The sequence below is a fragment of the Enoplosus armatus genome, chromosome 11 (genome assembly GCF_043641665.1).
Source record: "Enoplosus armatus isolate fEnoArm2 chromosome 11, fEnoArm2.hap1, whole genome shotgun sequence".
In the NCBI taxonomy this organism is placed as follows: Eukaryota; Metazoa; Chordata; class Actinopteri; order Centrarchiformes; family Enoplosidae; genus Enoplosus; species Enoplosus armatus.
Window position 1 is genome coordinate 22,997,011 of NC_092190.1, and position 23,107 is coordinate 23,020,117.

Genomic DNA, 23,107 nt, shown 5'->3' on the forward strand with positions numbered 1-23,107 from the left:
AATATGTGACCTTTAAAATAAACTGCCCCATGTGACTGTTTTCTTCTCCTTCCTGTGCTGTTGCAGGTAAGCTGGTGAGCGCCAGGGCGTCTACTACCCCGGGCTCCCTCCAGCGCTCCCGCAGCGACATCGACGTAAACGCCGCCTCCAGTGCCAAGTCGCGTCTGTCCACCGTTCCCGCCTCCTCAGGTTTCAGCTCTGCGGCTGCCCTCCCTCCAGGCTCCTACGCCTCATTAGGTAATCCATCGGTCACCTCCCTCTAACACTCTGAAAGCAGAAAAACAAACCCCTCTGTGGGATAGTGTGTGTTCAGGGAATCAATGCAAGTAGGTTGGAGGACAGAGAAGTTATAGTGCAAACTGGAGGCAAGATGAAAGTCTGGGCTAATAAACCTGAATGAATTAAGCTAACTAACTTGCTCATTTTGCTAAGAAACTCTCAGAATAAACATGTTGCATTTGAAGAGATTTACTCAGGAATAACTAGCCAGTCACTGGCTTTCATGGGCCGGACTGGGGTTATTAATGACTACTGAGCTTGTCATTAGACTGCTCTGTCAGCAGGAACTGTTTAAATCCTACGCCCCCTGACATTGTTTAGGGATGTTTTCACTGACATCTTAAGCCAATTGGGAACGTTTTAAGCCGTCTAATAAATATGACATTTGCTGCAATGGTTTTGCCATGCAGAAACTTCTCTCCCTCCCTTGTTCTTATCCAATGAGTCCCCATAGCTCGATCATGGCCATTACTAATGATGATGAGGCTCACTCTGTTACTAATGTCTTCCTCTATACCTCTCCTCCCACTCGCTGCTGCACCGCCTTTCTTAAATGCCTAAAAGATGGCACTCCTGGTAAAAGCGATGGTAAGACTTGTGTTCGTGTGTGTGTGTGTGTGTGTGTGTGTGTTTGTGCAAACTGCACAGAGCGCAAGAGAGTGGAGACTTGTGTCTTTTTTGTCTTAGCTGTCACGAGCTACACGTTTACATCCTTCCTCTCTTCATCTGTGCCCTCTTTTCCTCTCTTTATCCCCCCCAAGTGGTCGTCAGTTATGTGGAACTCTGCATGGACTGTCTGCATGGACTTTCTCCACTTGACTGTAACCCTAACAACCGTGTCCATCAACTCTGTTACTCACACAGCGATCGAGTCCGACGAGTCACTCTTTCATACCGTAGGGTTGCGTTCAGGTTGATAGAGAAGGTTGTTCTCTTTCTTGCTTCACAGAAATGTGATGCGCCACTAACAGTCGGTGCTCCGCAACGTTTCATGAAATAAACGAGTGCCAAATTTAACATCCCACACAAGCTTTCAACTGTCCTTTGTTATGTGGAGGATCTTCAGGATTGCTAAATCTTGGACTGTTCTCTGGCGTTTACGAGGCGGCGTAGAACTGAATGAGAATCCTACCATCTGTTTTGTGACATTATGTAAGGTTTCATACTACAGGTCCCCCTTTTTTTTTTTCTTGTCAGCCACTCACAAGTCAAATCGGCTAGTTGTCAAGTTTTAATGATCCGAACAAGAGAAGCTTGTCCACTGCTTCACTGCACGGAAGAAGATGAGGCGTACTTTGGCACAATATGAATGTGAGTGTTGCTAAACTTGCACTTGCACTTGGAGGAGTTGCACACAGAGCGACACCTCCTCTCCACCTCAAGGAGGCTTTTTTCCAGCCACTATGTTGTGTAACAGGCTACACTAGGTGTTCTAGGTGAGGTGGCCTTTGCCTTTTTATAGAATCCTCCAACGGACTCGCCGGTGGCAGCGGCCCTCATTTCTGCCACACCTCACACACAAGTCTTCACATGTTCAACCAAAATCCAAATGTCTCTCACTGCAAAATGCCTGAAATCTTCAGAAGACAGAGGATTGAATTGAATTGAAGGATGTTTTAGTTCTTCTTACGAGTGTCCCTCGGATTGTACTATCAAGTGTATTTCAGGTGGAGTTGTGTGGGGTTACGCCGATGAAGCTGCTTGTTAAATGGGACTTAGAGCTTCACACCCACTGCATGTGTAATGTAGCAATACCCTGACATTTTGATGTCACACACTTACACGAGAAACTGCTTTTACCTTTAAGAACAACTAGTTAGCATTTCTCACTTAAGCCCACAGGCACCTCTAGCCTACCTATCCCTTTTGGCCTGCAGCTAGCAGTACAATTGCAGAATTGGGAAGGCTAACAGAGTTGACGAATGTTTTAGGAGCATAACTTCCAGTACAGTTGTTCTTATCTACTACTATAAGAAGCGAGTAATGTGACAATTCAAAATGTCCGGGTATTCCTTACGTTTGCAGGTTCTTTTTCAAGCATAGCATATAGGCAGCTACAGAGGACATTCAGTGTTTGTCCGTCTCTCTCCAGACCTGGGTCAAAAAAAGTTTGCCAATATTTCTCCTGGTTTGTTTTAGCACACGAAGGCACACAAGTGGAATATGACATGAATGCTTAAAAGTCACTTAACTTGTGCTTTTCCTGCGGTTCATGTCTTAGCTAGCACTAACTGTGCTTACAGGTCGCTGGTTAAAATGAACGCTGAGAATTATTTGCAAATATTAATGGACCCAGGTTTTTCTGTTTCCCTCCTGTGTGTTTTCAGGGAGGGGGGGGCTCCATCCCCTCATCCAGGTCTCCTCATTCTGTCTCCCCAGACTTGTTTCCTCTCCAGCATCTCTGTCCAGGGTTGGGTTGAACACGTTTAAGTAATTCAAAGTGGATTAAAACTCCACTGCCTCTCTTGCAGGTCGTGTTCGTACCAGGAGACAAAGCTCGGGCAGCGTGGGCGGGGCCAGCACCTCGGTGGTGGACAGTAGGGGGCGCAGCCGAGCCAAAGTTGTCTCCCAATCCCAGCGTATGTATCCACACACATGGTCTCATACGGTGAAGAGGAAATCAGACAGTAGTGACATTCTACACATTGTGCATACTGCATACCTCTCTGTCGCTCATATTTCAGTATGATCTTTGAGGTCATACTGGATGTTTTGCTCTTTCTTGTATGTGTGTGTGTGTGATGTTTCTCATGCGCTACAGCACCCTGAAAAAAAACCTTCCAGTCGCTCACAGATCTTGTGTATTTGTGCAAGTGTGCCTACATGCATGCACAATATGTGTGCTTGTGTTCTAGGTATGTAAATATAAGTGTGTGTGTGTTGGTATCTATATATTCTTGAGATCTGCCAGCGATCAGTACACAGCTAACATGTTCACAGCCTCCCAGAGCTGCATGCTGGGTAAAATCAATAAACACAACCCCCTTCTGTCTCATTTTGACCGTTCTCGATCTCCATCCTGTCCTGCCCTATTGCTTCCATCACCCAGGATCCAGATCAGCCAATCCCATCAGTGGTAAGGCCTCAGCTTCATCCAATCACAAGCCCCCCCCCCCCACACACAAGCACCGCCACACCTAGCACACAGAGCTTTGCACGCTGTCCCCTTCTTTTAGCCTTTTTCACCACGCACAGTAGCAGCATGCTCCGCTCATCACATTCAAATAGTTTCTGATTACTTTCCCGCCACAGTTTGAGAAGCCGCTTGGAGTTGGAAATGTGTTGTTGTTGTCTTTGTAGTCTTCCGTTTTCACTGTTGAAGTTCCCACCGTGTGTGTGTAGGCTGTAACATCTGTATTTGTTCATTCAGACTCTTTTTTTTTAATTTCCTGTGAAGTTCTGTTTGCCTCCAACCAAAATAGTATTCATTGATTCATTCAAATGTAACTATACGTATATGTAACTACACTCCACACACTCAGATTCATAAAAGTAGAACATTTCACTTAAGACGTTTTAATATGTCACATTGCCTTTTATGTTGCTGGGTCTGTTGATACAGAGATTTGACTCAGTCCAAGCATGTTAGTTAAACCCTCATCCCAGCCAGTGTCTCAGCCCCTCTTCATGTTGTCTAACGGCGGCGCATGTTTTTCTGTTTGTTTGCCTTCTCTCGCCCGACAGCCGGCAGTCGCTCCAGCTCCCCAGGCAAGCTGCTCGGCCACGGCAGCTACGGCCGGATCCCCCGAGCCACGGTGTCCGCCGCCTCCACCACGCCGGCGGACAAGCGCAGCAGGATCCCTCGCAGCCAGGGCTGCAGCCGTGAGACCAGCCCCAGCCGGGTGGGCCTCGGTAAGGCCAGGGCTCCGGCACACACCACGAACACAAGTCAATCTCTTTCTTTAGTAACAAGCTGCTGTAGCTCTGCAGGACTACTGCCTATATGGTATAAGTCTGCTTCTTAAACAAACTTGAGTTTGAAACTCTTCGACGCCCAAATGACGAATGCTGAATGTGTAAGCAATGACATCGGTCATTGACTTAGTTGATTCCTTTGGCTACATGAGTTTGTCTGCGTGTGTGTGGCGAAGGAAAAAACAAGAAACGCAAGGCTTATGTCAAAAACATAAAACACACTTCATGCATAGTGTTTTTGTCTTCAAGTAAACATTGAGCACATCTTTTCTGACGTATGATTGGCTCTTTAATGAGAGGAAACGTTGAATGTGTCTGACTAATTGCAGATTCTTCTATTTGACTGTAGTTCAAATAAAGTGGTTATTAATGTTTACAGGTTGGTACTACTGTTTTTAACACAATTTGACGTGTTACCTTCCTAATATTCCTATAATATGATCAGTTACAAACCCTATAATCCTCGTTTTATGTATCTGATGGTTGTCACACGCTAACAGAAGCTGGAGTCGCTCTTTAGAGTGTCCTAACCTTTACTAGCAGAGTGCTGTTTGACCAACTCACTCACCCAGCGTCCTGCCACTGCTTCTGTCTGTCTTACTCTGACTCTTGCTTGTTGCTCTTCTTCTCTCCACTTCCATTTCTTCTTCATCTTCTGAGTTTGTCTCCGGACCGTCGTCTTGCCAGCAACTGTTGGCAGGGTCGGCAAGACATTTGTCGTGGCCGCCCCTGTGAATTTTCATCTAGCACCCTCTCGGGGCACAACATGCGTTTTCTAAAATGACGAAAATGTGAAATTCACTGGACACATTCATGTGTTCGAGGCAATAAAGCCTTTTGATTTTAATGACCTGATAGCCTTTTCCTCTTAATGCCACCACCACAAGTGAAGGTTCTAAGAGTAGTAAAGTCACCAGGTTGTTGTTTGTATCATCCAGACCTGCGCTGGGTGTAATGAACATTACATCCTCGAGGTACACTACAGTCTGCAGGGCTTTACACCTTCACTCTTCTTCTCCCATAATCTCCGCCCCTCTTCTTTTTCCTCCTTTCTGACTCTGACCACGTTCCCCCATGAATGAACACTGACATTCCCACCTAACTTGTTGTCCTGACAGCCAGCCTGTGTGGTAAAGCTCTTCTTCCTGCTGCTCTTCCCTACCGCACGCTAGCCCGGAGCCGCATTCCCCGCCCCAGCATGAGTCAGGGTTGCAGTCGCGACACCAGTCGCGAGAGCAGCCGCGACACCAGCCCCGCTCGGGGCTTTGCTCCTCTGGGTGAGTACCGCTGAGCTAATAGCTGCCCCGGACTACCGCTCCCAGTGAGCGTCCCGGCCGGACCGTCTTTACCAGACGCTTACACGAGCCCCCCTCCTGTTGTTAGTGTCTTGTTGCTTTCTACCTCTGCTTGTCTTTCTCTGTGCATGCACTGACTGTCTTTCTGGGTTCAAGGGACATTACTGTTCCATATGGGGGATACAACCTATTTCTTTCTCCTCTGAATCCTGTTTATTTTGTAGTTGTTGTTTTGTTTTGTTTTTAAGATGAAGAGTCCTCAAATAGACCGTGCTTATTTTAAACTGCTGATTCACGTGTACAAATGTTTGTGATTTCAACTGCCTTCATTATAGATCGGGGAAGAAGTAGAAACAACAGAAACTATTTTAAATAAGCCTTATTTATGTTATAACAGCAGACTGATGAATGTTCACTGTTGAAGCGGACATGGTGTTTTACTCTGAACAGACATAGAATAATAGACCACCCCCTACTATACTATACTATACTGTATATCCGAATGTAAATCATCTAGATGTGAGTTATTTTTCAAAAGTAAAACAAAAGCATGACAAAGTCAGGCCAGTGAAGGCCACAGGCCACCTGTGCAGCGGTGTGTGATGGTCCCTGAGTCTTGCCTGCGAGGTTGGTGTTGAACCTGTCGTGTGCGTCACTAACCCCCTGGTCCGGTTGTTGCCCACCTCTCCTGTCCCCCGCAGCCTCCCGACGTCACTCCCGTTCAACCAGTGCTCTCTCCACAGCCGACCCCCACAGCCAGTCAGGTGACCTGCATGCCCAGACCCCCCCCAACACTCCCGGTCTCCCTCGCCCCCCACACCCCACAAATGCCCCATCTCAGAGGCAATAATGCCTACTGATCCAGCATGCGTCTGTGGTTGTGTTAAGTGACGTGACTGCAGGCGGCATCCATCCCTCCATTACTTTATGTTCCCTACTTGTGTATTTTTGAGCATTTTATTCAGTATTTTAGGAAGAAGGCGAGAATAGAGACGTTGTACTTGTTTAGCATGTTGTCATCTGCTTGTCCCTTAATCATCATTTTGCGTTTTCAGTGCCTTATACATTTTTCATTTTAGCTGTGATTTTCGTGGAATTGCCTAGCCTCACTTGTTATTTACCACTTTGTGAATTGTTGTTATAATTTTGAACACATGAGCCCTTATTTGTGTTTTTTCCTCTTTGGTGCGTCGTTGGTGCTTCATATGCTCCGTCTCCCACGGAAACGGCATAGCTGCAGTGTATGCCTGTGATTTTGTCTCAATCTTTTTCATTTTGCATTGTGGTGGTTGGAGACTTTATTGCTTTATATTCAAAAGTTAGATAAGCATCCTTTTCCTTTTGTCCATTCAGGTAAGTTACAGGGGCCACATTTAGTTTATTACAAAACTTCACTCACCGTCTTCCTCTCACCTTTTTGTTTCCCCACTTCCTGTCTAGACCGATACGGTTTGATTCACCAAGCGAGAATCTCTGCGTCAGTCAATGCGATGAGGGTCCTGAACACTGGCACGGAGGTGGAGGCAGCAGTGGCTGACGCTCTGGTGAGTTACGTTTGTTGTTATTGACAGTACAATACAAACAGTGTTACTACTGCTGGCTACAGTAGTCCGGAAGCTCATCGTTTTACTGCCACTTATCTGGGCCCAGGTCGCATTCATTGATTCATCCTGATTAAGTGTATTATTATGACTTGATTAACTATATACAGCTGGGAAGGACTGACAACATTTTCTGTAAATGTCAATGAATTTGTGGATAATAAATAATACATCAAGATGAGTATCTCAACCATCCATACTTATCAATTAAAATGTGAAATGTCTAATTCTGTGTACACAGAAGGACTGTACTTGATCTTTGTCCCCCCCCCCCCTTTAAACCTTCCCTCTCTCCTCTTTCCCTCTTGGTTGTTTTTTACCATTTCAGCTGTTAGGAGACTCCAGGAATAAGGTAGTTGGTCATTTTACATGCTGTTCATGTATCCACGCCATCATGCACTAATCAAGTTCAGAAAACAACGATGCAGCTTGCCTCATTATATCGGCTCATGGCGCCCCTCCGCCCCCAACCCCTTTTTATGTCTTAATTTTAATTTAATGTGACCATGAATGTTTTTGTCCATCGCATCCCAGTCATGTGCATCTATGGTACCCTCAGCTTTTTTTCCCACATGGTGCTATTAATGTATTGAACCTCATTGTTTTGGTACAATATTCATATGTGTTTATTTTTTCAAAAGTCCATGTCCTTGAAGTGTCCCCCCACTGCATTGCATTTGTAGTCAAGACCTTTGCTTACTTGGCACTGCTTGACTGGCTTTTGATGTTCATTTGAAACTGAAACATGTAACTGAGGAACTGCACACCACAACTGTGTATGTATCAAATTGACCCTCAAACTTCAAAGTAGCACAAGAGCAGAAACATGAAATGTACATTTCACACAGCAGTACAGAAGACTGCATGGCTCCCTGATGCAACCTTGTATCAAAGATTTTTACCCCATGGCTGAGTTTATTTGCCTACGCTTTTCCTGCAGAGCTTGGTTAACATTTAGGAATCACGCGTGCATGTTTTACACTTCCTTCATGCTCTTCTTTCTTTCACAGAGGAAGCCGCTGAGGCGGAGGTACGAATCGCCGGGCATGTACTCTGACGACGACGCCAACAGCGACGCGTCCAGCGCTTGCTCAGAGCGCTCGTATGGCTCAAGGAACGGAGGCATCCCCCATTACCTGCGCCAGACGGAGGACGTGGCGGAGATCCTGAACCACTGCGCCAGCTCCAACTGGTCAGAGAGGAAGGAGGGCCTGCTGGGCCTGCAGAATCTCCTCAAGAGCCAAAGAATACTGAGGTGGGATTGGGTTGAGGTGTCAAAAAGGGTCAAGAGTGGAAATGTGAGCTCGTGTGGTACAAGTGTGACCAAAGGCTATAACTGTGTGTCGTCTGCTAAACAGAACGACAGGACGTACGACAAGAGAGAGAGCATGCAGCGGTCTCTAGATGGCAACGTAATCAGCATTATTGCCTGTGTCTACTTACCTTTTACAGGAGTAAAGGCACAAGGATATAAAAGCACACATCATAGATTCTCTCAGGTTTTTGGTGGTGATAGGAAAGAGTCGCAACCAAGGGGACCTTTAACATCAATTCCTTCCATCCCACACAACATGAACATGGAATGGGCCAATTTCGGCTTTGGAAAAATGGCTGATTTCCTGCACAGTTTACTCCCTACTGAAAAAGCCCCATAAGGTGTCCGGCCACAGTGCCCAAAGTGCCCATTAAGACCACAAGTTTATCAGAACTCCCTGGGACACGCTTGATTTAATAAAGACATCCTGTGTTTCACGCAAATGCAAACACTGCACATGGTTCGATCCAGCTCAGATTATTTCTAGGAACAAATACATCGAGTATTCCTGTTACAATCAGATGACAGTAAAAAAAAATGCACATTCAGTATCTGAGAGGAGGAACACAACTGATTCGGACTGCTAAAAGCCGGCAGGTCTACTGAATTTCAAACATAACATGGTATTATTTTGACCGATAAGATGTCTGAACATATTTCTCTGTTTATTTGTGTTGACGGTGTTAGAACAGATAGTTAATATTAACATTTCAGTGTAAAGATGTCTGTGCTTTTAACCCTGTTTAACACGAGAAGCATATGAAGCTGTGGGGCAACCCCTGCCCTGCTTTACTTACTTCCCGTGTGTCTTTTGTTCACTGCAGCCGAGTGGAGCTGAAGAGACTTTGTGAGATCTTCACAAGGATGTTTGCAGATCCACATAGCAAGGTAAAGCACATGAACTGTACTAACTGCAGCTAACTACAACTAACTTTGAAGTGTAAAAGAAAGAAATGATGGAGCTGTGACATACTTGAAACTAATGAAGCGTCTCTTGTTGCATGGTCTGCCTTGCTGTGGATTTAACAACAGAGAGTAAGTGTGTGGGTTTTTTTTTTAAATCCATATTACCACAGGCATTAACCTGGATCTGACTGAACGTGAGCAGTTTGATCTTATTAAACCACTGTTGTGTAATAAACGTTTTGAACTGTGCACATGTTCTCAGGTGTTTAGCATGTTCCTGGAGACTCTTGTGGACTTTATCACAGTGCACAGGGAGGACCTGCAGGACTGGCTGTTTGTCCTGCTCACTCAGCTGCTGAAGAAGATGGGGGCAGACCTGCTGGGCTCAGTCCAGGCCAAAGTCCAGAAGGCCCTGGATATCACAAGGTCTGAAACGCACGCCAAGGCATGACTGTCACGGGGAGGGGGGTGGGGGGCAAAGATGAGTGGCTGTTGTGCATACTATTGGAAAGGTGTTTTCCAGGAATCTGTTTAGTTAGTATGGAATGTGAACCTTAGTAATTGTCTGACCATAGAGAGAGAGAGATTTCTGCCGTTGTGTTGTGTAAACGTCACAGCATCGCAATCCTTATGTGATGTTTTCAAATTCAAACTGTGACAGTTTCCTAAGCCACTCAGTTAGTGGTCAGCCTTATCTTTGAGCTGGCTGGTGCAGTATAATCTCATAAACCAAAGCCCCTCCAATAATGTTCCCGCGTAGGATACTCAGCCTAATATCTTCTAACTTCTCCTGTCTTTATCCTCGTCAGGGAGTCCTTCCCATTCGACCAACAGTTCAACATTCTGATGAGGTTTATCGTCGATCAGACTCAGACACCTAACCTCAAGGTAAAGCAAGACGGGAAAGACTGATTCCGTCCCTAGCCGAGATGATTTTGATTGGTCGGCGTTTAGCAAGACATGTGACCGAATGTTTGTTCTCTCTTTAGGTTAAGGTGGCCATTTTGAAGTACATCGAGTGCCTGGCGCGGCAGATGGACCCGACGGACTTCGTCAACTCCAGCGAGACGCGCCTGGCCGTGTCCCGCATCATCACCTGGACCACTGAACCCAAAAGCTCGGATGTCAGGAAGGTAGGCCCTGATTGGTTTGTCCTGCTATTCAGCGCTGACGATGAAAATCTACCTTTTAACATGAAATAATGTTTGGGTCTTTCTTCACAACAGTTCTCATTTTCAGTAGGATGCACATATTCAGTACATGTTTGTATCTTTGCCTTTTTAAGTAGAGAATATGAATGTGTTCTTTTAGTTTTAGGTCAAACAAGGTGTGATGCAGGAAATAATGGTTGCTTTAATCCTAATTCTGTTAATATGGTGAAATGTCACCGTTCTAAAGTGAGGACATTTAAGGCCCACAACTAAATTCTTATGCTTCCAGCTTAATGAAAGAGGGCACATGTTTTTTTCTTTTATGATTAAATTTTTTTTATGCCTTAACACCAATCACTATGGACATCTAATCTACAAAGGAAGTTATGCCACACTGAACTATTATAATAACATAAGCGCAAGTGGGTGAGCAAGCTTATTGCAAAGCTAATAGCTTGGAGGCTTGTTTAGTATGAGGTTACACAAAGTCGTGTGAGATTCATTAGACTCATTTGTTTGTTGATTTTTAGAATGTTTATTTGCAGAACAAATCATCCCTAAAAGATCAAATGTTTGCTCGACAATCTAAGCAGCGGCATCTTGTTTTTTTCATCTGAATTCCTCAGCCTGCGGTGTTGCAGCAGTTGTAAACTTTGATAATAGGCACTCTCCGTGTGGATGGCCTTGGGTCAACGTCCCATTATCTTCCCCTTGTCTGATGCAGGGCATGTGTTATGTGTCCCCTTCTGTTTGTTCTTCCACTGCTGTTCTTCCAAATGATATAGTTTCAGACTCTCCAGGCAAGCGGAAAATAAATCTACGAGGATAGAATAGTTGTGTCTGCTGCTAAAAGAAGTACAAATATCCTTTCTGGGGAGATTGATGCATACAGTATCGGTTTTTGTGCCAGGTTGTTGTGAAAGATTGGTTGAGTATTGCATCCATGTGTGATGGCGGAGGACCTGTGTCATGCCGTAATGCCCATTCTGCCTTGCCACTCTGCCCCAGACCCTTCATAACTGGGTGAGCGAGGAGCTAGCTGGCAGGTCCAGCACTGCAGCCTTACTGTCCGCTGAGGGCAACCAGGAAGAAAGGTGTAAGCAGGTAGAGCCCGCTCCAACAGCCAATCACAACACGACACGATAAGCACGCAATGCCCCCGCCTGCCTGGTGCCTAACCAACACCTTCAAGACAGTGACAACTCGAGTGTGGCATCTCTTGACTCACCTCTACCATTTTACGCTCAAGCTGTTTTGCTGTAACAACCTAAAAATCATTCTGTGCCTTGCAAATTGATCACTCACCAAATAGATTCAGCTTGTCGTGCAACCAGAAAAGACTTGGGTTTAACCTTGTTTTTGTACAAATGACAGGAAATGCTTGTTGCTTTGTATGAATGGACCAATTTTATTGCTCAACATTGATAGGAATGCTGTTTTGTTACTACTGTGTGCCTAACACGTTTTGTTCGTCCGACTCACCTTAACAACCTCTCATCCACCTGCATACCTGCATGCTGCTAACATTTTATTTTTGAACAAGAGGAGAGACTCATAAATGTGTATTAAAAGTAGTTTAGCTCAGGCTTATAATAATATTAGTGTTACGTATAGTGCCAAGTAACTATTCAAAAGTTATACATAATTTGCTTTTGTCCAAAGCAACAGACAATAAGTGTTTTCAAAGTTGAGAGGAACAAGAGCTAGATGTCATCAAAAATTAGAGGTGCATTCCTCTCAAACAAACAACTAAAATTGTGTTCATCCCTACAGTATAGTACTGAGAGCCCCCCCCCCCCCCATGTATGTATATGTAGGTACAGGTACCTAATACAGTGGCCACTGAGTGTATATACTATCACAGGCCTGATGTACGTTATGTAATACTATCAGATTGTTAGTCAATCAATCTTTAACTCAATCTTTAGTCTAATGAGTAATAACTCATTAGTATCAGCCGTAAACCCACTCAGAAATCACTTAAAACAGAGGTTTCTTATAACTTAAGATTTTGCCTCATAATCAGCAAAATTTGATTTCTTTCCTTAGTATCAAAAGAAATCAAGGCGATTGCTGTCTGTACGCACCATGCTTACAGCAACCAGGGGCCGCTGGTAGCGAATGAAGCATGACAAAATGTAAACAAATGCAAGCTAAAGCCCAAAAGCTAACTCACATTGCAACATTACACCTGAAGCATGATGGGAACCCTGTTGGCCATCTCAAAATATATTCATGTCAAAAGGAAAACAACATCCAATTTATTTATTTTATTTTTTTGTGGCATGAAGTAACAGTATTTATTTTTGTTAAATAACAGAAAAATCAGCAAGTATAAATCACGTTTGATCTGTATTCACTTGCATGTTGCAACATCGATATAGCAACGATGTCCTGGAGTCGTCATAGTTCATTAGTTTTCCACTGAATGCAGCTTTGAACACTCACCTTTTAACAGTTTCTTTCCACAGGCTAATGTATACGTACGTCTACCAAAGAAGTGCACTGTGGAGCTGAAAAGTTGGTCTCCGTGGTTTTAGAATTGTTTTGACCTTTTATTAACCTTTGCATCGGCTTGGTCCTCTGGGGTTTTACGGATGCTGACCGTGCGGGAAAAATTGTCAAATATTACAGCAAATCACAATTCAGTCGCAACCTGTACTATTTGTGCTTTTTTTTACGTTTTAAAAATGTCAGTACAGCTTCTCTGACTCACTCTGGTGAAATGGCTTAGAAACACATGGTCAAGGCATTTCTGGAACCAAGGGGACCATCTGAACTAAGCTGCTGCGTCCTCCATCCTAACCTGTTGCACTACACTGCCTCCAGGCGGCCCAGGTGGTGCTGATCTCGTTGTTTGAGCTCAACACCCCGGAGTTCACCATGCTGCTGGGAGCTCTGCCCAAAACGTTCCAGGACGGAGCCACCAAACTTCTGCACAACCACCTGAAGAACTCCAGCAACACCAGCAGCAGTGTGGTAAGTCAAATGACACACTGTAGTATTTGATGGTCTGTTCTGATGGATCCCACACTCAGGCTGGTTATGGACCAAGGCTTGTCAAGCAATCTACACCTCTACTACCTACTCGTTCTTTCGACCTCTATATATACTAGGCAGTACAGGAGACAATGTCCAAGTATGGGTATAAGTTTCATCGGTTACATTTCGCAGGAAGCTATAGCTGGTTCATTATCTGTGGTTAACATATAAGCCACATCCTGTTGTCTGCTGGTCCCTCTTTCCTCCCTTTTTGACAGAGGCAGAGTTCCCTCTGTTAACAGTACAGAAGCCCAACTCAGATGAAGGATTGCGTACCAGTCCTCAAATGCTGACCATACAGTAGTAAACACCACGTCTAGACGTTTGTAGGTCAGCAGAACCATCAGACAGCAGGGTCGCCACATTTAGAGTGCATCATTGTTCCCTTGCCTTCCAGGGGTCTCCGAGCAACACCATTGGCCGGACGCCGCAACGCCACACCCCCAGCAGAACCAGCCCCCTCACCTCTCCAACAAACTGTTCCCACGGAGGACTGTCTCCAAGGTAGCTAATCACCGATGTGTTATTAAACTGTTCTCTACAACACACCTTCCGTCTTAATGCATGGCTGTGGTTTAACCGTATGGATACTGCCGCTGTCATGATCAGCCATTTGTAGTCGCACTAACGCACGACCTAACAGGCGGGTTGGTAGGAGCATGCATACTGAGTGAGTTGCTCTCAGAGGTTATAACACACACCTTCTCCAAGCATTTTTGAGGAGAAATAAAGAAGCCAAACTTTAAATTTTACAGATCATATACAACTTACAAAACCCCTCTTACCCACAATTGATACAGTATTTACTGCCTGTAATGCATTGATAACCAGGCTCTTTGGTGCTGTTATATACAAGGCCTTTTTACTTGCTCCTGTGCCAGTGTAATGTGGCCCATTGACTAAGCAGTAAAATTCTCTCTGACTGAGCAGCTCATTCGTCTGAGGCACTGGACAGTCGTTTTATCTCCAACCCATAAACATAGAAAATGGAGCTATTGTATTTTCCGGTCGTAACCTGACGTACACTTTGTGTTGGGATCATTCTGGCTAAAACGTGGAAAATGGCCCCTCGCTCATGATGGGGAGATTTTTTCTTTGTGGGATTCTGCTACTTTCCAATGCTCTCCTCTAAATGAAGCCTTTCCCTTAACCTTAAAGCTCAGACTAGTTTCTGTTTGTCTTTTTCCCTTTCTCTCTCTCGCAAACTTGTTTTTCTCTTCTCTCCCCCCTTTTCTTGTCTCGTCTTGTGGTCTCCACTTGTTTCCATCTGCCTTGCCCCCACTCTCTCACTCCTGTCTGTCTGTCCGTCCTTCCCTCCCGGCTGCGCTGTGGCAACAGTCGGTTATGGGGTTGGGGTGTTGACGGACTGTCAAAGCACCCCCCCGCTCCTCCTCCTCCTCCTCCGCCCCACTCCACCCCTGCCGCCCCCTCCCTAAGGGTCCTGCGCAGAGCATATTCACCCAGGTAATGAGGCGAGCCGAGACACAAAGGAGATTATTCCCTCAAGAAAGCCAGACCCTGATCCAAATTTCCCTTTTCAAAAACCAGCTGAGAGTATCTTTCAGTTTTCTCACTGAGTGCATGTGAGTCAAAGGTGTGGCTAATGCTGTGGTGTGTGTCCAACTCTAAATAGACAGTGAAATTAAGGTTTACTTACAGCTGAACTTTCTAAAAAACAAATCTGGCTGTGTGTCAAAAGCAATGATAAAGCACTTTGCATGGCAACACAAATGCATGCTTGTGTATCTTCTTGGGGTGTGCATATCACATCTGTGTTTCTCTGTCGTTTGTGTGTCTGGTAGCATGATGGAGTATGACACCGAGAACATGAACTCGGAAGAGATCTACAGCTCGCTGCGCGGCGTCACGGAGGCCATCCAGAGCTTCAGCTACCGGAGCCAGGAGGACCTGAATGAGCCCATCAGACAGGAGGGCAAGAGGGACGATGCAGTAAGTCATGTCTGAAGATTGCACTGAAGCACAGTACATATGTGTTGCACTGATATTTTTCTGGTCATGTAGACTTTGCATTGACAACACAAATGTTTTGAGACAAATAAGGCATTGCTGTAGATGAAGGAGTGGGACAACTCTGATTAAAAACATTGTCGTGAACCCCCACCTCATATTCTCCCTCCTGCCCTTGTTTCTTACAGGCAGGAAGGGAAGGCGTAGCGTCCTCTCCTGGTTCTGACGCCCGCCTGGGCTTAGACATGGTGGAAGGGGGTCGCACCGCCTTAGACAACAAGACGTCGCTGCTCAACACGCCGTCGCCTCGCTCGTTCTGCGGGCCCCGGAGCCGCGAGTTCGCTCCGTACGGCTACGGAGAAACCATCTGCACATATGACAAGAGCGCCCTGAAGGAGGCCGTCTTTGACGATGATGTGGAGCAGTTCCGCGACTGTGAGTTCATAACACGGGGGGCGGGGGGATTGTTGCACAATCACAACGTGCTACACACAACATTTTGTATAAAGCACACAGATTTTGAGTTTTAGAAGCTCTCTCCTTCTGGAACAAAGCTACTGCTTGATTTTAAAGTTTGCACACCATTGGAGGTGTGTCCGCCTCGTGCATCTGTGGAAAAGAACTACAAGGGCCCCGAGCCCGCAGTCTTAACTTTTCCATTATCATCCTGCCAACCTATCTGTCGTCCACCATTCCCCCATTGTGTAACGTGTCATGTCGTTTTGACAACATGAAGGAAGACGGCCTGCCAGGGCAATAGTTGTTTGTAGTAAGCTTTGCCTTTTTGGTTAGTTGGCTGAACAGCGTATTTATACACACATGTTGACACAAGAAAGGAGAGACTTTCTGTTTACGACACACAGGCGTGCGAGTCTGCAGCAGCAAGCTGTTGTTGTTGTCGTCATCACATCCTTTGCTCTGCACCCTCCCGTCTCCCCTCTGTCCCTCGCCTCCCCACCTACCACCTCCATCCCTCCTCCCCCCCCACCCCTCCCCTCCCCTCCTCTCCAGGCCGACGTCAGGAAAGTGGTGAGAACAAGATGATGCTCCCCAAGGTCTTTGCTCCCGGTAAAGATGCCTCCCCTGCCCGACTGATTTACTGACTGCGCCGTCACTCAGCTCTCTCACTTCCCATCACCATTTTTTCACGGTCTTCTAAATCCCTTTAACTTCATCCCGCTACCTGTGTGTTCAACCTATCCTGCTTTTACTGCAGACCTTGCTGGCTGGTTGAGGCTTTCACTAATGGTTGTGGTCTCTGCGATGAACTGAATGTTTGGGTGGTTGTGTCCAATACGTCGCCTACTCATCTAGCTTCATGGCATAATGAATAGCATTATGTTCTCAACAATTGAATGTCACAGGACACAGGATATTAGCTTAATCACACTACAGCGATATAATAAGATATATGATATAACAATATGAAGGGCGCAAGTACTTTCTGGATGGACAACCATTGGAAAAATAAACGAATAACGTCACATCTTAGAATTAAGTTGCACATCCATCCTTCCACTGTGTACGCAAACTTTTATTTTTTCCAATGGTCAAATTCGTAGGCCTTTTAATGTGAAAATCCATGTAAAGTGGATTAAAATTCATTTCTGAAAATGAACATTTAAGTCCCGTAGTGCTGATGACTTGAGGCCTCCATTGCATTCTTGGCAAACCATGTCACTTTATTTTCAGCCTTAAAAGTAGAAGAGATTTTAAATTACAATCCGGTTTGACCAAGAGATTACTTCACTAATACATTGATTTGCTTTGGAAACAGGTCAATATTTTCCCAAAGCATTGCTAGTTTTTTCTACTAGTCTTGAAAACAATAGAATTGATTCCAGATTAAATGACAATGACATAATGTTTTGGCCACAGCAAGATGTCAGTAACTGTATTGGATTTGATGTGTAACTCTTTCCTCTCATCCTCTCTTGGCGAGCAGTCGGCCAGGACCACTCGGACCTGGTGGCCGACCTGCTGAAGGAACTGTCCAATCACAACGAGCGCTGTGAGGAGCGTAAAGGCGCCCTGGTGGAGTTGCTGAAGATCACACGTGAAGACAGCATGGCTGTGTGGGACGAACACTTTAAAACCATTCTCCTGCTCCTGCTGGAGACACTGGGAGATAAAGATGTACGCTCTCCGACGGCTCTGTGTGTGTGTGTGTGTGTGTGTGTGTGTGTGTGTGTGTGTGACTCTGAGTGTGTGTGTGTGTGTGTGTGCTTCTATGGAGGTTTTCTAATTATCATGCAATAAAACTGCAAACTACTGTTTGTGTGCAGAGGATATTGATTCCCACTGAGCTTAACAGGCACCAGTGGTGAATCGCACTCCTGATAATCTCAAGAAATGGAGTGAATGTATGTCATTCATCAAGGATTCAAGTGTGAAATAGCAGGATATTTCTACTTTTTAACTGACCGCCCATGCCGCCGTTTTCCCCCCAGCACACCATCCGAGCCATGGCCCTGCGTGTGCTGAAGGAAATTCTGAGGAACCAGCCGGCACGCTTCAAAAACTATGCTGAGCTAACCATCATGAAGACACTGGAGGCTCATAAAGACTCTCACAAGGAGGTACACAGCCCCTGCATGAAAACTACAGAATACTCTACATTGCATTATTTTAAAGCTGCATTCATTTATTATATCCTTTTTTCACTTGGGCGCAGCGGAACAAGCCGAGAACTTTGACATATTATTGATGTTACGGATAATGTGTTAGCAAACTGTTAGCCTATTTATACACCCAGCAGATAGGGAGCGATATTAGCATTTATGTGGAGTGTTCACCAGTGTAGCAGCTAGCTATAGCGAACAATGCGTTCATCGAGTTTGATGAGAGCGGAGTTTGCCAACTGAAAGAAAGAGCTAAAAGGAGCTAAATGGCTCAGTCGAGAGCTGCAGAGTTTGGGCTCATCACTACAAGTGACCCGTTCCACATTACACATAGCCATTTGATCCATTGTTAATATAAAAAAAAGATATTTGTGCAGCTTCAAACAGAGGCGATCACTGCCTCTCCATATTGTGCATTACAGTTTTACTCTGTTAGATACATTCATAAACCTTTAACACAACGTTTGTGTTTTCAACAAAAAAGGTTGGACAAACTTTCATATTGGGTAAAAAAACTTTTATTTTTGTTTTGAAGTTGTGTAGAAAAATGTGTAGCACCAAAAACATGCCAATATATGGCATGCCTACGACAGCCTGGAGGTCAAAAAGTTTTAAGTGAACAATACCAATAGAAAAACCTTGGGGGGGTTTACTGTGGGTAAATGACAGTGAGAAATCCTCCTACCAGGACGGTCAGGTGTGCAGCGGGTACAGAGAGTGGGTGAAGAAAGATCAAATGTTGGGAACAAATTAAATATAAAATACGCAGTAAACACTGAGACTACCCTTCGATGGAACGTCCAGATCAATAATAATCCACAGTTTGTTCACAGAGTGTTCAAAGTCAGACACAATATTTCATTCTCTTTTTCCCCTCCACATTATGTTGATCTTAACGCGTGCGCGCTCGTGTGCTTTTAGGTGGTGCGAGCAGCTGAGGAGGCGGCGTCCACGCTGGCCGGCTCCATCCACCCGGAGCAGTGCATCAAGGTGCTGTGCCCTATCGTGCAGACAGCCGACTACCCCATAAACCTGGCTGCCATCAAGATGCAAACCAAAGTCATCGAGCGCATCGCCAAGGACTCCTTGCTGCAGCTGCTGCCCGACATCATTCCTGGACTCCTGCAGGTCTGCGTCCGAGGCTACAACACTTCAAGCTGTTGGCTCAGCAGTTACCAGAGAAATACGGATTTGGATTGATCCACATGTTTATGCATGAGATCAGATTAGATTTCATTCTATTAGTTGAGAATTAGATTAAATTAAAAGATTATTTTTTTCTTCACTCAAAATTTGATGAAACTGGCAATGCTGGTCCTAATTTATATGGATTACATAACACGAGAACAGAGGGTGTTTTGGGGACAGACAGAGCAGAAACATCCTTGTCGGCTCCAAAAAGGCATATTTGGACAATGTTCATATTTGGACACTGGGAATTATTTGCCTTATTTGTCCCTGGAAATGTTTGTGCGTACTCTGCACCCTTTGCGACTCCTCCCACATTCGTGCTGACCCCGTGTGTGTGTGTGTGTGTGTGTGTGTGTGTGTGTGTGTGTGTGTGTGTGTGTGTGTGTGTGTGTGTGTGTGTGTGTGTGTGTGTGTGTGTGTGTGTGTGTGTGATGCTGCCTTGTCTCTCTGCAGGGCTATGACAACACAGAGAGCAGCGTTCGCAAGGCCAGCGTGTTCTGTCTCGTGGCTATCTACTCTGTGATTGGCGAGGACCTCAAACCCCACCTGGCACAGCTCACGGGCAGCAAGGTACTGGAGGCCGCCGCCAAGTCTTTGCATTCACACACACACACACACACGGTTACCAAAACCTCCTCAACAGACGCTGAGCCTTATCATCTTCCCATGTTATGTCTCAGCAGGCTTCAAGCGGTTGTTTGTTGTAAAGCACGGGGTCATATTTGCCCTACTTTTACTACAACATGCGTCCGTGGGTTACGCAAGGGTTGAGGGTCAGGTTCACCTGAATGGAGCGACCCTCCTCCCAACCCCCCCCCCCCCCCCGCTGTCCACCTATGATCTGTGGAACAGCTGGTTATCTGAAAGGGGTCTGATGTACACGGTGTGTGGCTGAGGAAGCACGGCCACATTCTCAAGTTGTACTTTGAGACGTGGTCTTAGTGCAAACAGCTTAGACCAGACCGTCCCACTGAACATAGACTAGGCCACGAAATTCTGTGCTTATTCATCCTGAACACGCATCAAGGCATTATAAAGTACCAAAACAATCTCCTCTTCTGCACATCTGAGGAAATAAGCTTTGAGAGCATTTACTGAAGAGGTTACCTGTTGGTTCTTCATCATTCCTCATCATCACAGCAGCTTCTTCTTTCCTCTCATAAGAGATGGCCCCCCAATTCTGAAGACATCCGTGGTGAGCCTCTGCTGAGCGAGTGCTATAGAGAGATCACTGCTGAAACCTGTGAAGCTGCCGCACTTCCAGCTAATTATTAGCGTGCACTGCAGTGTTTAAGGCATCCTTAGTCATTATTAATCAAAAATAGTTGATCCATTTTCAGCTCTTTACAGTTGATGCCTTGTTCTTGGTGGTCTAAAATTCAAGACTTCTTGTCTTAAAACCTTTGAACCGATGCCCTAAAGTTAGAAAGGCGAGATGAAATAGATCTCTTCTTTGAGAAGCACAATGAATGGAAGGGTTTTGAACACACATTCTGGTTATAATTGTGTCAAAATAACCAGTACTGCCAGTATGCTGGGATTTAATCTACATCAGTGGTTGCTAAACATTTTGTCTGATGACACTTTAAAGCAATGCAGTGTCTACTTGCAAACCCTCATCACCAGTTCCACACGTCCATTTTAACCAAAGAGTGATTTGTTTGCCCTTGTGGGTTAGGGTTAGGGTTAGGGTTATTTGAAAGTGCCTTTTTTGCTTCCCGTCGTCCAGTTTGACGTAACGTGTCTTGTTTCTTCGATGTCTTCGGTTTCTTAAAGACCCTAACTGTATTAAGACCAGTCAGAGGTGATGCTGCTTCTCAACGTACAAGATGAATATCTCTCGTCTTTGCTTGTTTGCAGATGAAGTTACTGAACCTGTACATCAAGCGGGCCCAGACGACCAACAGCAATAGCAGCAGCTCCTCAGACGTCTCCTCTCACAGTTAATGGAGGGAGGTTTCATTCGGAAACCCCCCCGTGGATGGACGCCGCTGGGAGGGATTTCCATGGCATAGGCGCGCTTCTTTGGGACATCTCCGTCTCTTGAGCTTCCCCTTCCTCCTCATCACAACTCGAGCTTCGCTGCGTTTTTTGTTTTTTCTTTCCCTGCTGTTTCGAGGAGATCCTGTCAGCCCATCGCTCATTCAAGTTCCTCCTCCCCACCTTTGCTCTAGAAACTGTTGAATGTAACTGTGGATTGGTTTTAGACTGGTGGGGGAGAGAATCAACACACGTGGAGTTTTGGGTTGCAGGAAATGCTCAGTTCCCACGACCTCCGCGCCGCCTTTTGTCGATGGAAGCGCGTTTCTCCTCGAGCCCTCAGATCTGGTAGAATAAGGAGTTCATACACGACGCCGTGAAACGTTCATCATCGGAGGAAATGTTATTTCTGTCAAATCGACTACAGTTTGGAATGAAATGTCATTTGGCTGGCCCAGTGATGGTAACAAGCCCATAGGTTTTGGGATGAATTCTGGTTTGGGGAGCATAAAAACCAAATAATGTGTAATGAAATGTGTAAGGGAACGATGTGACAGGAAAAAAGAGAGTACTGTATGAGCATTTTTAGTTCATGTTTTAAGTTTATTGGTCCTGAGCATGGCTCGTAGAAGCCTGTGGATCTTTTTTTTTTTTCTGATTTGTAATTAAGAGTGGCTTAATCAATTGAATCCCCCTTTCACAAAAAAGAAAACAGCGTTACACTGAACAAAGGTAGCAAAGTTTCCAGCTCAGAATTGACAATCGTTCAAATTTTGTGCTAATCTTTATTTTAAGGTACAGAAGATGAACTCGCTGTCAAACTGAGTTCGTCTTAAAATTCACAATCAGCAGGCCGCAGGAGTAGTGACCACGAACGGTTCGGCAGTATTTTCACACTGAACTTTCTGCATTAAGTTTGAAAGCAGTGCTTTTTTGTTCAAGCTGCTTTCACAAATCTTACCTGTAAATGTCTTCGGCTGCTGCTCAGTCGAGGGACTCTGTTTGAAAGAGGAGGTCCTTTTTGTAAATACTGCAGATGCCCCCCCCCCCCCGGAGTCGGGAGAGAGACCAGCGATCCGAGACAAGTCGACAAGACATTACCAGGCCTTATTCACTTCACACACATTAATGTTTGTTGACTGGGACTGCGGAGAGTGAGCGGGACACGTGCTGCACTGTAACTCTTGGCTCTCAGAACAAAAAAAAACAAAAAATGTGAATCTGCAGCCAGAGGGACCCGGTAGCGTTCCCGACCTGTGTTGATGCAAATACAGTATTAGTTGTTTCCTCTGATCTCCTTCAGTTCCCCTTCACGTAACCACAGCTTCTGCAATAACCGAAAATCCACAAACAAAAGGTATTTTGTACATACACTTTTTGGACCACTGCTTCGCAAGATTTTACATAATATCAATGGACAAAAAAAACTAAACAAAATGTGAACAGTTTGACTCGCTCACTTTTTTTGCACGTTAGCAAAAATAACTTGCATGTAACCTGCAGCACTCGTCAACTTTGTGCTGTTTTGAAGGGCCCGGGTTTCTGGCTGTTTTAAAAGTGCACTTGAACCATCATCAGATTACTCATCTCCGACTTAATGTTTCAGTAAAGGAGGTGGTCACATTAGCCATGCTCATATGTAAAAGGTACAAAATGGGGCTACGACTGTGACCAAAACCATGTCTTTGGTATATTTAAGCTGGTAGAAGTGTCCAAGCAGGGTGTTGAGAAATCATACCTCTGAGTTTTTTATTTCAGTGACAGGTTTGAGGTATCAAGAAGCTTTAAAATGTTGGATTGCTGAAATGAGATCTCTTTTTAAAGGATATTTTTAAACTTGGGC

General features: G+C 45.1%; 1 protein-coding gene across 6 annotated transcripts in view; it reads left to right on the top strand.

The window, feature by feature from the left end:
• Positions 1 to 21,355, top strand: part of clasp1a (cytoplasmic linker associated protein 1a) — a 62,590-nt gene extending 41,235 nt beyond the window's left edge. Inside the window, exons 18-40 of one of the 6 annotated variants that reach the window (XM_070914209.1) lie at positions 67 to 237; positions 2,751 to 2,858; positions 3,329 to 3,355; positions 3,964 to 4,131; positions 5,367 to 5,471; positions 6,191 to 6,253; positions 6,930 to 7,033; positions 8,101 to 8,345; positions 9,230 to 9,293; positions 9,438 to 9,440; positions 9,574 to 9,737; positions 10,121 to 10,199; positions 10,301 to 10,444; positions 13,292 to 13,441; positions 13,902 to 14,008; positions 14,843 to 14,968; positions 15,307 to 15,458; positions 15,665 to 15,907; positions 17,418 to 17,608; positions 17,923 to 18,051; positions 19,015 to 19,221; positions 19,738 to 19,854; positions 21,145 to 21,355. In XM_070914209.1, coding sequence (XP_070770310.1) covers positions 67 to 237; positions 2,751 to 2,858; positions 3,329 to 3,355; positions 3,964 to 4,131; positions 5,367 to 5,471; positions 6,191 to 6,253; positions 6,930 to 7,033; positions 8,101 to 8,345; positions 9,230 to 9,293; positions 9,438 to 9,440; positions 9,574 to 9,737; positions 10,121 to 10,199; positions 10,301 to 10,444; positions 13,292 to 13,441; positions 13,902 to 14,008; positions 14,843 to 14,968; positions 15,307 to 15,458; positions 15,665 to 15,907; positions 17,418 to 17,608; positions 17,923 to 18,051; positions 19,015 to 19,221; positions 19,738 to 19,854; positions 21,145 to 21,231 — 2,954 coding nt within the window. In that variant the 3' untranslated portion in view covers positions 21,232 to 21,355. Of the gene's footprint in view, positions 1 to 66; positions 238 to 843; positions 868 to 2,750; positions 2,859 to 3,328; positions 3,356 to 3,963; positions 4,132 to 5,366; positions 5,472 to 6,190; positions 6,254 to 6,929; positions 7,034 to 7,418; positions 7,443 to 8,100; positions 8,346 to 9,229; positions 9,294 to 9,437; positions 9,441 to 9,573; positions 9,738 to 10,120; positions 10,200 to 10,300; positions 10,445 to 13,291; positions 13,442 to 13,901; positions 14,009 to 14,842; positions 14,969 to 15,306; positions 15,459 to 15,664; positions 15,908 to 17,417; positions 17,609 to 17,922; positions 18,052 to 19,014; positions 19,222 to 19,737; positions 19,855 to 21,144 lie in introns of all 6 variants that reach the window. The other 5 variants (XM_070914216.1, XM_070914210.1, XM_070914211.1 and 2 more) reach the window with 5 other exon arrangements.
• Positions 21,356 to 23,107: the final 1,752 nt, after the last annotated feature.